The 15,568-nt window shown below is 34.9% G+C and overlaps 1 protein-coding gene and 1 pseudogene across 1 annotated transcript; one reads left to right on the top strand and one right to left on the bottom strand.

Moving 5' to 3' along the window:
* Positions 1 to 794: 794 nt before the first annotated feature.
* LOC114266244 (phenylacetaldehyde oxime monooxygenase CYP71AN24-like) lies at positions 795 to 6,193 on the top strand (the record flags this gene model as incomplete). The annotated part of the gene is made up of 5 exons (XM_082881263.1): positions 795 to 1,564; positions 2,177 to 2,255; positions 3,101 to 3,212; positions 4,849 to 4,921; positions 5,125 to 6,193. Coding segments are annotated over 5 exons (1,743 nt in total), but the record flags the coding sequence as incomplete, so codon positions are not given.
* A 471-nt stretch (positions 6,194 to 6,664) lies between these two features.
* On the bottom strand, positions 6,665 to 12,586 carry LOC114266245 (cytochrome P450 736A117-like; annotated as a pseudogene).
* Between the last annotated feature and the right edge of the window lie 2,982 nt (positions 12,587 to 15,568).

Here is a 15,568-nt window from a genome sequence, read left to right as displayed (position 1 = left end):
CTGATTCACTCCATGACTGAATCCACCCCTCCAGTGCCTTGAGCTTCTCTGACATGATTCCCACTGTCTGGAATGTTAGAACAATATCCCTTCCACCCCCAACTCTGATTTGAACATCCCCCAGCCCTCTGTTCTTCAATTCCTCTTCAAACTCCACCACAAGGTGTTGAGGTTTCAATCGGACAATCACACTCTCATACAACCATCCATTACCTTCCTCGTTAACTTGTATGCTGATGCTTGAATTTGATATCAACCCCTGTCCACCCAATACTTGGGCATAAGACTTTCCTTTTTGTACCATACTAGGAACCCTACTGGTTGTAACGATACCCCTTCTGCCATCTGGTGTAATTAGTGCTTGCTGATTCTCCACCTTTCCTTGGCCGAAATCAGCTATTTTCACTTTTAGAGCTCTGTTATCACACCAGATGCCGTGAGCTTTTTGGATCGCCATATCCGCTGCCACTGGACAAGCATATCGGACAAAACCAAATCTGGATCTAGTCAGCTTCCTCCTTTTGTTGGGGATGAACACATCCTTCACAATCCCATAGTTAGTGAATATGTTGTACAACCCTTTTGGATCCGTCGATTCTGGTAGGTTGTCCACAAAAATTGTATGAATCTCGTTGTCCGAAACTGAGTTTCTTCTACCATTGCCACCATGCTTGCGTAGAATCGGTTTCCACCCTCTATCGTCCATTTTGGGGATAATGCTTACTTCAAGTTTGATATCTCACTTTTGGTGCAGCATTAGTGCAATAATGGGTCTAACACCACTGTTGTAACAATGGTGGCAAGAGCTCTACAAAACAACACTAATCAAACCCTTTGTCTTCGCTCTCCTCCTCTCCTCCCTCCTCCCGTTTCTGCTTAAATTCAAGAAAAGTGTTAGCAAATTCAAATTCCCTCCTTCAACACCTAGGCTACCGATTATCGGACACCTTCACTTACTAGGGAACCTCCCTCACCGGTCTCTCCATGCTCTCTTCGAAAAATATGGCCCTATGTTACTGCTATACTTGGGTGGTGCTCCAACTCTGGTTGTCAACTCTGCAAAGATAGCAAAAGAAATCATGAAGACTCATGACATTGCTTTTGCAAACAGAGTCCAAACAAGGGCAGCTGATGCATTAATGTATGGATGCACTAGTCTAGGGTTTGCTCCGCACGGTGAGTATTGGATACAAATGAGGAGAATTTGTGTTTTGGAGCTTCTGAGCATCAAAAGGGTGCAATCATTCCATTTTGTTAGAGAAGAAGAAGTTGCGACGATGATTGAGAAGATACGCAACAACACGAGCCTTGATGGAGGAGCTAATTCTGTCAACCTTGGAGATATGTTGGTTAATACCATGACTAGTATAATATCCAGATGTATTCTTGGGAAGAAGTATGAAGGAGAGGAAAATAAGAAGAGATTCGGACAGTTTGCGAGAAACGGAATGGAGCTCTTGATTGAGTTTTCCTTCCAAGATTTCTTCCCATCATTTGGATGGATTGACGCACTAACTGGTTTGGTTAAAAAACTACACTTCACAAGGATGCTTTCCTTGATGATGTGATTGAAATATATCGAGCTTCAAAAGGAAATGATGATCAGCCTGGTAATAAGTGTCTGATTGAAATTCTGCTTCATCTTCAGGAGGAAGGCAAGCTAGACATTGATTGATATCTCCCAAGACAATCTTAAAGGAAGTTTACAGGTCTGTCTCTCTCTCTCTCTCTATGTGTGTGTGTGTGTGTGTGTGTGTCCCTCTATGTGTGTGTGTGTATACCAGTCGTGAATTGGGGGACACGGTGGTGAAATTTTTTGAATCATCTATTAGTAGCAAAAAGAGTTTCATAGTTGCTGAACTAGCCATAGCAACGGTTAATCTTCCTAAATCGGTGCTACGGTTAATCTTTCTAAATCGGTTATGAAATAATACATATAACAAATTGGGTTATAAGTACAATATTTTCATTCCCACCAATATATCTATTTCTATCAATATTAAAAAGGCCAAAAAAATATCGTTACAAGAATCTTTTTAAAAATTGATATCTACCATCAATCAATATGTATACGGTTCTAGCCATTTCGATACTGATACATCCCAATACATTGGTGGGAACGAAAAAAAATCATGTTTATTGATCAATTCTTGATATTTATTTTTTTTTGAAACAGCCAAAAGAGAAAATTTATTGATAAAGATCAAGCAAGGACATTGACAAATATCAATAAACACAAAGAGCAACCCCAGTTGGTAAGACACCAACCCAAGGGAAAGCAGTAAACAGGAGAACACCAAAACAGCAGCCACTAACACAAAGAACACCAAAACAGCAGCCACAAAACCAGCACTCCACATCTTCTTATGAAAATCCCAACTGCAATTCCCAACTCTGAATCCCTAACCACCAAACTTGACCTTTCTACAACCCCACCAAAGAATTATACATGACCAAAGTTTCCAAACAAATAGGCAGAAAAGAAGGGAATGATTCAGACTCCACAGCAGATTCCGCAGCAGTAGACTCCACAACAGGCTAGAAGGGAAATCACCAAACTCCAAACAAGCAGCATACTCTAAACAAGAGAAATCACCAAACACCAAACCAGACATACCAGAACAAAACCAGCAGCAGAAACAAACCCAGAACAAAACCAGAAAATCAGCAGCAGAGCAGAGTTACATAATATCAGCAGCAGAGTTACATACCACTCCCTTTAAGACAACATCTCACCTGCCTAAGATTTACCGAAAAATCCTGCACTGAAAAGTGATGCTTAGCATACCTTGGTTTCAACCACAGTGCAATTCTCACCTTAATCACTTCACACAGCTCCGCAAAGTTAGAAGTAAAAGCATTAAATACTATATCATTCCTATGTTTCCATAGAGACCACATCAAAACCAAAGGCACTCCACTCCAAATCTTCCTCTCCTGGCTCCTAAAACACTGACCTTCCCACCAAAATAAAATTCCCTCAACAGATTCGGGTATGGCCCCAACAACATCCCACCAATCCAGCATAACAGACCACACCTTCCAAGCAAATGGGCACGCAACCAACACATGATTCACAGTTTCCAATACCTCTTTACAGAAAACACACACTGTGGAGGCAGAACTAGGAAGGACACCGATCCGTTGCAAGAATACTGAAGTCTTGATTCTATTTCTCCAAGCTAGCCAAGTAAAGAATTGGACTTTTGGAGGTAAGTATGAAATCCACACCAATTTAGAAGATCTTAACAGAGGGCCTGCAGTAACTAACAAACCTTTATAAACGGAGCACACCGAGAACACCACAGAGGATGTCGCATTCCACACTGGACAGTCTGATTGATCTGCTGTAGGACTAGGAGCTGAAGCAAGAAAATTTCTAAGCCTTGCCATCTCACTATCCTCCCAATCGTACAACCTTCTCTGGAACTGAAACACCCAATTTCCTTCAGCAACCTTTTTAGCATGCATAGACTTAAATGATTCCTCCTTATCCACCACCAAGACATACAAACCAGGAAACTCCTCTCTAAGACAAGTATTATTACACCATTTGTCCATCCAGAATCTAACATTATTCCCATCCCCGATCTTTAATTGAAAGTTGTTCATATAAAACTCCAACAGAGTGTTATTTGACTCTGCGATGGTAATGATACCTTTCCAAATACTAGACATGGAACTAGTTGTAGAAGCAGAAGGAACCCAATCCCTGAAGTCCACTTTGTACTTACTACAAATAACTTTTCTCCACAATGCTTCCTTTTCATACCCAAGCCTCCACCACCATTTGATTAGTAAACAAGAATTTACTACCTTCACTCTTCTCAACCCCAAACCCCCTTGTTCCAAGCTTTTAGTCAGTTCCTCCCATTTAACCATATGAACCTTTCTTTTTGCTCCTGATCCTCCCCAAAGAAATGAAGCCTGCAATCTCTCCAACACTCTAGCTACCCCATCCGGCATTTTGAATAAAGACAGATAATACACAGGCAATGATGCAAGCGCAGATTTAATAAGAGTAAGCCTACCAGCATGGGATAAAAGTTTCCTCTTCCAGCTAGCTAATCTGCTTCTCACTTTATCCACCACTGATTTCCATGTTGCTTTACAGCTGGGATTAGCTCCTAATGGCAGCCCTAAATATTGCAGAGGCAGCTTACTGGTCTTGCAATTTAGAATGGCAGCAAATCTATCCAAAGAACCATCAGGAACACCTACCCCACAAACCTGACTTTTATGGTAATTAATCTTCAACCCAGACAAAATCTCAAAACACCTTAAAATCCTCTTAAGGTTTCTAACCTCCTCATCTTCAGCTTCGCACAAAAGTAAGGAATCATCCGCAAATTGCAAATGAGACAACACCACACCCTCAACACCTATTTTCACCCCTTTAATAATACGCAACTGTTATGCTCTAGATAATAACACATTTAATCCCTCAGCCACCAACTTAAAAAGAAATGGGGACAATGGATCTCCTTGTCTAAGACCCCTTTGTGGACAAAACTCGTCAGTAGGAGAACCATTAACAAGGACTGAAATACGTGCTGAGGTGACACACTCCATGATCCATTGTGTCCATCTTAAGCCAAAACCAAAATTCAGAAGCATTGAGTGAAGAAATCCCCAATTTACCAAATCGAAAGCCTTCTCAAAGTCAAGTTTAATTAACACATCCTTTTTCTTCAACTTCTTCCACCCATCCACCACTTCATTTGCAATAAGAACACCATCAAGGATATTTCTCGATATATATATCAGTTCATAGTCAATTCACATGCTAATACAATTGGTTCACAACCAATATGGTTAGTTTGGCTATTATAAATCTCCTTTTTGCAGTTGATATTTTGAAAAATTCAGGACCCCTAATACCAATTCGTATTCCAATATTCTCGACACCACTACACCGCAGGTAATACTAATTTATATCCTGATACTGCTATTTAAAACTTTGGCTACAAGGCATATATATCAAGCAATATTTAAAACCATCCCTCACCTGCCCACACACACCCATAATTCTCTTATAATGTTGTACTAACTAATAGTGAATAGCTTAAACACTATTCAAGTTTATAAGAACTCTCAAATTAGGTCTATCTTGTGACCTGTAAGTGAAGTTACATCTAGAAGTGATTCCATCTCTACCTTTATAACTCTATGCAACTTTGTGTGTCTTTGCCAATTACAGGACATGTTTATTGGAGGAATTGATACTACTTCAACAGCCATAGAATGGGCAATGACAGAACTAATAAAAAATCCCACTAAGTTGAAGAAAGCTCAAGAAGAGGTAAGAAGAGTAGAAGGAGAAAAATCAAAAGTCAATGAAGATGATATTGATCAAATGGTCTACTTAAACTGGGTTGTCAAAGAGGCTCTAAGTTTACGTGCTCCAATTCCTTTTCTGTTCCGTCAAGAATCAATTGGCAATGAGAGTACTAAATTGGGAGGCTATGATATTCCTCCTGGAGCTAGAGTGTTCATCAATGCATGGGCAATACATAGGGATCCCAAAATCAGGGACAACCCAGAAGATTTCGTTCCAGAGAGATTTGCTAACAACCTTATTGATTTTACGGGCCAAGACTTCAATTTCAACCCATTTGGTGCCGGCCGAAGAGGCTGCCCTGGTTTCTCATTTGGAGTCCTAATAGTTGAATATGTGCTTGCAAACCTCTTGTATTGGTTTGACTGGAAGTACCCAAGTGGTCCAGGTAGGGAAGAGGACTTTGACATGAGTGAGGTTACTTCCTTGGTTGTTGACAAGAAAATTCCTCTTCAACTTGTTCCAGTTTTGCACTCTCCTTCATTCATCACCTAAGTGATCATCCATATATATACATATATGGTCACAAAAAATCAATGTATGTGATAGTTCTTAATTTGTTTCCTCCTAGTGTGTAAACTTGTTTTCTGCTGAACTATATAAAGCTTGAAATAAAGGCTATTGTTTTATTATTCAAGTCTCTTGAACCGCATAGCTTGATGTGGTGTCAATTGACACCACTAAATTCAGAAACACCATTGAAACAAAAATATTATTACTCATATTTTTAGGTAAAATTGACACAAATGATTTACAAAAATTGAACCCAATGTAAATAGTTGAAGTTAGGTTTACTTTTAGATTGTGTGCAAACCTTGAATTTGGATAAGGATTTGCGAAGTGAAAAGAGAAGAGAAAAAAAATAAAAAAATAGTTCATATTTAATTCGTATTTTTCTCCTTGGTTCATAGATTTGTAGAGCAATTTAGAAAGAAAAAAAGGAAAATGCGCATGAAATGTAGGTGAAATGTCACTCACATTCACCCTTTCTCTCTTTCAAAATCCTTCCAAAAGGTAGGTAAAACGCACATTTTTTTTCTTTTCTTTTCTTCTAAATCCCTCTCCAAATCTATAAATCAAACACAACCTAGTTTTTTCACATCTTTTCCCTTCCCTTTTCCAAATCCCTCCACATGAACCAAACACAACCCAAGTCTCTCCCTAAATTCAAGTAAAATGGTAAATAACATAATTATGTATGCAGAGACCAAACCAAATCCACACACTAGAAGGTTAGCAAGATGCCAAACAAGATGATGCAGCACAACCCAGAGACTACAGAAACCAAGCAAAACCAAACAAGGCCTACAAAAATCCAGTTCACAATAAGATAAAAATACCCAACAAAATGGGGGGGAAAAAGCTATTCCATCATTAGTCATTAGGGCACATAAATTGAACCAAAATCTAATTTAACCAAAAACTAAAACAAATTAGGACAAAAGTTACTCCATTAAAATTTGATTCTTAAAAAAATGGAGAGACGGAGTGACGACTCACAACTGGGGCTTATCAGGGACTATCGAAGAGAAAAGCGTTTCTTTTCTTTAGAATTTCACTTGAGTGATAACTTCTTTTTCTTTTTTTTCAATTTTGACCCAACATGATATATATAATGTCAAACAAACCCCCTAAAATTTATCCCCTACGTTTGATTTTGGACTGAATGTTGAATTGGGTTGGGCCTTGTTTATTACCGCTATAATAGAAAACAGCAATGATGTATCCCTGAAACAAGGAGTTGCAACAAGAATTAAGGGAAACTTTCTATGAATAGTTATCCCTGAAGATTCGGCTAAATCCATATTATCCCCTGTTACCCCTCCAGGCAACGCCCAATCAAACTTGTGCACAAGACTGGCTAACACAAGCTCAAGATTGGCAGTAGCAAATACAATTCCAGGACACCCTCTTCTGCCAGCCCCAAATGGAATAAATTGAAAATTTTGTCCGTTGTAGTCTATAAAACTATTCAAGAACCTCTCTGGTCGAAACTCCTCTGGCTCTTTCCACGATAAAGGGTCTCTCCCAATAGTCCATGCGTTGATGAATACTCTTGTTTCAGTCGGGATGTCGTAGCCTTGTAATTTGACATGTTTGGTTGATTCTCGAGAAATTAGTAATGGCACCGGAGGGTGTAGCTGAAGAGTCTCTTTGATTATTGCTTTTAAATAGTGCATTTGTTCAAAGATCATCCTCACTTAAGTTTGCTTTTTTAGGGGCAATTCCTCTAACCTCCTCTTGGAGTTTCTTCATTCTTGTAGGATGCCTTAGCAATTCAGTCATGGCCCATTCTAATACTATAGTTTTTATGATCCTTTGTTAGAATACAAAGAATCATTTTGTATTGATGACAAAATGAACATTACAGTCACAGATTCATCGGCTAATGACAATTTTTAAATTACAAATTATTGTTACATTACATGTAGTACAAAAATGCGGAACAAATATTAGAAAAATGTAGCATAAGATGCATATAGTACTGAAGGGATTTCCTTTCAACTATGGGAAAATTATAATTTAGTGTAAGTTTAAAAGAAAAATTTTAGATTAATGGTATATTTGACAAATATTAATAATTAAAAAAAAATTATACGGTTCGTCATTGTACTTTTTGTCCAATGTGTATTTTTGATTCTTATAATTTCAATTGACGCTCTTTGTCTCAAATTGATTCGATTATGAGCGACATATGTCATGCTTTTAATGAAAAAATTATAAACTTGATTAATTTAGTTACTAACGTTAACTAACTTAGTTATTATTTTCTATCCAAAACCTTAAAAACGTTATCAATTGGATCAAATTAATTAACGTAAAATCTAAAATAAAGGGTTAGAAATTGAGCCAAATAAGATTAATGGATCAAAATGACACAAGTGGCAAAATGTAAGGACTACAAGTGTTTTTCCTAATTAAAATTATAAAAATTTTCCTGAATCTTTAATTTAAAAAAAAAAAATACAATGAATTGTAGTTTCCCCTTTAACTATTAGATAGATGTAATTTTAGTAGGGGTGTAGCTTGGGCGGACTCAATCCGAGCAACCTAAACCCAGTCCGAATTTTTTAGGACTTGGACAAGATATTTTCAAATTTGGCACAGACTTGGGAAAAAATTCAAAAGCTCGAATTAAATTTGAACGGGCTTAAGCAAAGACGTCAAACAATTTGAGCAGTTCGAAACACGAATTATACATATATAGATATATAAAAATATTAAATATATATATAAATTATTAGTCATTACATAATATTAAAGTGATTTCGATTATTAAATCATATTGAATATATATTATATATACAAATAACATAAAATCTTACTTTTTTTATTTTCACTTATAAATTATAAAGACTACTATAGCTGCATCTCTCTTATATTATATAAATTATTTATTTTGATAGTATTAATGATTTTCTATATAAAAAAAATGTAAATAAAGTCTAATTTTAATAATTTAATAATGCAGTTGCAAAAAAAAAATAATAAATAATTGAAATTCATTTACAATTTGGGCAATTCGGGTTTAACTCGGGTCAGACTTGGGCAGGCAACCGCGGGTTACAATTTGGGCTTGGGCGGGCCTGAGCAGATCTCAGCACAACTTGGATTGGACTTAGACAACCTTCAAACCCGACCAAACCTACTCGAATTACACCCCTAAATTTTAGTAAAGTCAAATATTTCCTTTCAATCACTTTACATTTTTACACTTTTTTTTCATAAACAAATCACCAAAAAGAAAAAATAAAAAACATATTTGGGGTGTCCTAAATAAGTACACTTTTTATCTTTTTGGACTAAAAAATTAAGGAAAAAAATATGGATGTTTAGGTTAACTTTTTGACTTTTTATAGAAAAATGTGTATTAAAAAATTGTATAAATTAGTGTGTAGGAGAAAATTAGGATTGAGAGTTGTGCAGCCGTAATTTTTGACTTTTGGTGAATAATGATAACTTTTTAACTTTTTAACTTTTTAAGTAACTTTTTGATTTTTTGACTTTTTGGCAGCCTGCCAAACTTGGCCTAAATTTCACTAACATCTCTAACTGCTCTTCTGAATATTAAATGTCATAATTTTATTGAGCTTCCTTTATATTTTAATTCACATGACACTTTTGAGAGGATCTAAATAAGTATATTCTTTAACTTTTTATGAAAATATGTGCAAAAAAACAAAAAGATGATGTAATTTAAAAAAAATAAAAAGATAAAAAGTGTGCTACAGTAGACCATGCCAAGCAAGCTATAAATGTTTAACCAAAAAAACCCGCTGAAAAAAGTTACTTCCCAAAAAATCAATCCTAACTTGTTAGTCACAAGAAGATAAATTAACAAAGATTAGAAATCATACCAAAATAATAGCTTTGAGGTTCTCTATCCAAGGAAGCACCACCATCCATGCTACTACTACTATCTTTATGAATTTCAAGCAAGACATCCACCAAGTCCATTTGCTCATCGTCCCCTTTACCACCACCCTTTTTCCTTCCACTCCTCCATTGCCCCATATGATTATCAATAACCTCATCAAGAAAGCAATCAAACTCCCTAAAATTCCTCTCCACTCTCCCATTCAAACCACTCACATAGTTCACCCAACCAAGCCATGGTATAAAATCACCCACATTAAAAACACCCAACAATCATAGTTCTAAATATCGACCGATACGCTACGTATCGGCCGATACGTATCGGAAAAATGGGGTACCGCGACGGATACAGGCCGATATACCACTGAGATTGAAAATCGCAGGAGTATCGGCCGAGTCCCGGTACGTATCGGCCTGTAAGCGTTACACAAGCCGCGACGGGCCAATACTCATCGGTTCGGACCGGTACACGAAAAAAAAGTTAAAAAACTTTTGAAATGATTTTTAAAATTTCACCACCGCGACACCCGATTCCCGATACGTACCGATCGATACTACCGACACCGATACTCCGCGATCGATATCGTTACGTTACCCGATGCCGCGATTTAGAACCTTGCCAACAACGCACCAAACTCTTCCAACAACTCCTTAAACTTCTTCCCTGTCTCACCTTCACCGTACTTCTTCCCAAACGTAACCCTACAAATCACATCATTCGTAAGTGAAGCCAACATTTCGCTCAAGTCCATCGGAGAAGAAGACCGGTTTTCAATCTTTTCAAGCAAGGCAATAGTCTCTTCTTCTCTCACTCGTCGAAACAAGTGAACCCGTTTGGTGTTTAGAAGTTGCAAGACACATATGCTTCTCATTTGCCGCTAGTAGTCGCCATAGGGGGCTAAAGATAAGTCCTTCAAATCATAGAGGAGGCGTTGCGGGATGGCCAACACTATTACAAAAATAGTTAAAGATCACACTTTAACAAAAAAAAAAAATCTCACTTTTATTGAAAGTGTGATAAAAAAAATTATATTGATATTTTAATCACACTTAATTTGATTGGGTGTGATAATATTCATTTTTTATGTCACTTTTCAATTATGTGTGATTATATATATATATATATATATTTTTAATCACGCATTCTAATTAAAGTGTGATTATATATACACTACTACTTTTTAATCACACTTTTTAAATAAGTGCGATTAGATATATATTTGTTAATCACACATTCTAATTAAAGTGTGATTATTTATATAATTTTTAATCACACATTTTAATTAAAGTGTGATTATATATGCATTACTATTTTTTAATCACACTTTTTAAATAAGTGTGATTATATATATATATATATAGATATATATATATATATTTTAATCACACATTCTAATTAAAGTGTGATTGTTTGTATATTTTTTAATCACACCTTTTAATTAAAGTGTGATTATATATACATTACTACTTTTTAATCACACTTTTTAATTAAGTGTAATTATATATATATAATCACACTCCACTACAAGAAAAAGTATCTTTGGCGACTAAAAAAGCATCTTTGGTCGCTGAAAGTATAGGTTTTAGCGACTAAAAAAGCATTAGTAGCCAAAAGTAAAGATTTTTGGGGACTAAAAAAATTTAGTAGCCAAAAGTATAGGTTTTGGCGACTAAAAATCTGTTTGGTTGCCCATATATGACTTTTACCGACTAAAAAAATTTTAGTAGCCAAAAGTAAGGATTTTTGGCGACTAAAAAAAAATTAGTAGCCAAAAGTGAGGCATTGGGCGACTAAAAAAATGTTTGGTCGCCAAAAGTGAGGCTTTTACAGACTAAAAAAATTTTAGTAGCCAAAAGTGAGATTTTTTGGCGACTAAAAAAAATTTAGTAACCAAAACTGAGGCATTAGGTGACTAAGAAGATGTTTAGTACCCAAAAGTGAGGCTTTTTGGCGACTAAAAAGAAGTTTAGTCGCCGAAAGTGGTAATTTTAGCCCGGGAATTAAATTTTTTAACGACTAAAAAAAAATTAGTAGCCAAAAGTATAGAATTGGCAACTAAAATTATGTTTAGTTGCCAAAAGTGGTCTCTTTTTTTTTCTAGTAAATAATTTATTTTTATATAAATTATGTTCAATAAAAAATAATTATCTTTATATAAATATACTTTTATTTTAATACGGATCTATGTACTATATAAATAATATATGCTGTATATATAACCGTATGGTGTCATAGAGGTGTAGTGGAAAGAGTGTGTTGTATAAAGTTTATGGTAGGAGAGGTTGATGGTTCAAATCTCCATAAAAGCAAATGAGAAGCTAGTGAGTGTAATTTTTTTTTTCATGAATGAGTTTTTAGTGACTAAAAAGTGTGATCTAATATTTTTAATCACTTAAAAGGTGTGATCTAAATGTTATTAATCACACTTTTTACCCTTTTAATCACACTCACAAAAATCATACTTTAATAAAACTTAAAAGGTGTGATTAAATAACATACATCACACAAAAAAAGTGTGATCTTTATCTGTTTTTGTAGTAGTGCGAGTTGGGCCTGTTTGAGAAGAAGAGATCATGGGTTTTCATGACCGCTCGAGCGAACTCAGCTGAGGAGACTATGAGAGTGGGGATGTTCCCAAGGTGGAGGAGGATAAGGGGGCCATGACGGCGAGCTAGGGTTTGGAGAGAGCGGTGTGGTTGGGGACCTAGTTGGAGGAGGTTTCCTATGATTGGGAGCTTTGGTGGTGATGGTGGCAAGTTTTGTTTGTTGTTGGTTTGAGGAGAGAAGAGCCATTTCAAAAGAAACACAAAGAGGGAGGGGGAGAGGAAGAGAAGAAAGATAGGGTGGAAAAGAGTTGCGATAGGGAACATTTCTCTGTTCCTTTTGGGTGACTTGTTAATAGTGTAGCCTAAGAAAAGCTCTTATTTAAGCAGCTTGGCCTAACTTACATGACCACCATTTTTTTCTTAGGGTTTAGTTTTAAAGTGGTAATGGGTTTAATTTTTCCTAGCGGGATTAAATTAAAAGAGTACAAGCATTTAGGTATTTTGTCGAGAATTGATAAATTTTCCTCCATAAATGCTAATCTAACAACTAAAATTTACTAATAATAAAAAAAAAGGTTCTTATTTGAGTTAGCGAGTTAGCCATGAAAATGAAAAAATCTACGTACACATAAGGTTCGAAATACATAATGGATAGATGTGAGGTAAAAAATATTCATATATGTAATGCTCAACGTGTTCACATCTATTTTGTCTCAATACTAAGCACCAAAAAAAATATATGAGTAATTAATATTAAAAAAATTAATTACCCAAAAAATAATATGGGTAATTAATACTAGCATACTAGGCATCAAAAAAATAATAATAATACTAAAAAATATGGGTAATTAATAATAAAAAATATATATAGTAGCAATACTAGGTACTCAAAAAAAATTAATATATTCGGTGGTGTTGATAAAAGAGAAATGTTAGAAGCATTGTATAAAATTTTTAATAATTCTTTTGAGATCTTTAGCATTGATGGTCGATAAATTTCTTCTACAATAAGTATAGTTGGTGTTCCAAATTAATAACTATTTGTCTAAACAATAGGGCCATCACTTTTGTATTGGTAATTTAAGAGAAAATATTAAAGGTATATAGAGCAATGTTTTAAGTCTCCATAATAATTTTTTGATAGTGTTGGAGTTTGTGTAATATGTGACATTTTGACATGATGCTTTCAATTAATAATTTGCAGAAAACTTTACAAGTAGGATAATACTGACTTATTTTTGTTAAGTAATTGGTTGACAAAAAATAAATCTCCTTGTGTGTTTGCAATTTTTTATTTGTCACCAAGTACCTAATAATTTTTCATACTTTATATGCAACATATAGCTTTTGAATCGTAATCTTTAAGTAAAATGTGGCATTATTAATATGGTACTTCTAATTAATAATTCTATATAAAATTTTAAAGGTAAGACAATGACTCATTTTTGTTAAATAATTAACTAAAAAAAATAAAAATGTAGATCTCCTTCCGTCCATAACCTATATTGAAGGACGGTGGTTAGACTCATAAAACCCAACACCAATTTCATTTCAAACTTTCCACTTAATTTTGGAGTTAGGGTAGATAGGATTTGAGGTGTGTTCCATTTGGAAAATAACAATATGAGGTCCACCGCCGATTCCGTTTTAGAATTTTCACTTAATTTTGGAGAAAGGGTAGATGTATTTTGAGATCTGATCCATTTGTAAAATGACAAATGGATAGAGGTGTAAATTTGGCCCGGGTCAACCCATGTTAGGCCTCGAGGGCTCCTGCCAAAATTTGGGCTGGTTCACTGGCCAGGAAATTAGGCCCAGGCCCAGGGGATATTCGGACCTTGGGTGGGTCGATGGACCTGGGCCTGGACTTGGGCTTGGGGCAAACTTGGGCGGGTCTGAACAAATTTTTTTATTTTTTTTATTTTTTTACCAAAATTTTATTATTGTTCACTGAAAAAACACTAGGACTTAGGCAGGCCAGGTCTTAAGCCGGCAAATGGGTCGGGCTCACGGGCCGGGTCAAGTTTCAAAATGATAGCCCAATCTCTGGCCCAGAATCTCGCGCTGGGCTTAGGCCCGGACCTAAACGGGCCGGGTTTACCCCGAATCATGGGCGAACTTCCGTCGACAAACCGCGAGTCATTTTTACACTCTCATGAATAGATTGTTTGTGGTTATAGAGCCAAAGCAGTGGTGGAATGTTTTATCAATGATTTGAGAGATCCCCAGTTTACGTGGAAGCACATCCATCTATAAATTCAGATATATATATATATATATATATATATTTAAAATTTAAATTATATGAACCAAATTTATTATAAATATATATATATATAATTTAAATTATATGAACCAAATTTATTATCTTATCCACCCAACTTTTACATATATATATATATATATATAATTTAAATTATATGAACCAAATTTATTATCTTATCCACCCAATTTCTAGATAAATATATATATAATTTAAATTATATGAACCAAATTTATTATCTTATCCACCCAATTTCTAGATAAATCTCCTACCATAGTTTCTAGATTCTTGTCATTTCTATCTCCTTAAAAGTGGTGGACACCAGGACATGCGTATCCAAGAGGGGAACGACTACAGTACCCCAAAGTGGTTTTCTTGTACCATATCAAAAAATTAAATTTCAAGCCCCGTTTGGAATGCTCATTTAGGTTAAAATAGTTATATAAGATAAAATAAGTTGTTCTAATTAAATTTGACAAAATGTCACATTTAATCCATAATTATTTTATTTTTTCTCTTACAAAAGTTAAAAAAGCTAAAAAATTTACTCCAAATGAGATTTTTTAATACCAAACTAAAATAACTTAAATCGAAAAAACCAACCCACATCCCAAACAAACCATTAGTCATTAGTTTTGATAGAATAATCTGACCTATTGAATATAAAATACGCTAATCGGTTACAACCGGTAAATCTCCAACAGAGATATGCTGCATAGTGCCCAACAATTTGCACCGCTTTCATCCTGTAGTGGAGTAATAAAAGTAAGAATAAATTATAAGTATACCCAAATTTGTTTAAAATATAAATTATTTTTTTTTAATTTTAAAAATTAATTTTTTTCTTTTTAATTTCTAATCACATAACAAATAATTATTTTTATTAATAAAGTATCAAGATATTTAATAATTATAGTGATGTCATAAATATATTTTAATAAATAATTTAAATAATTTTATTGTCATATAAAGAAGTAGTTAAAAAATTTGGCTCCGTTTAGTTTGAATTTTCAAAAGGATTTTTGAGAGTCTAAAATTAAAAA

This window comes from Camellia sinensis, chromosome 7 (genome assembly GCF_055761805.1).
Source record: "Camellia sinensis isolate YWXY chromosome 7, ASM5576180v1, whole genome shotgun sequence".
NCBI classification, from domain to species: domain Eukaryota; kingdom Viridiplantae; phylum Streptophyta; class Magnoliopsida; order Ericales; family Theaceae; genus Camellia; species Camellia sinensis.
Note: the sequence above shows the minus strand (reverse complement) of the source record. Positions and strands in the feature narration are given on the sequence as shown.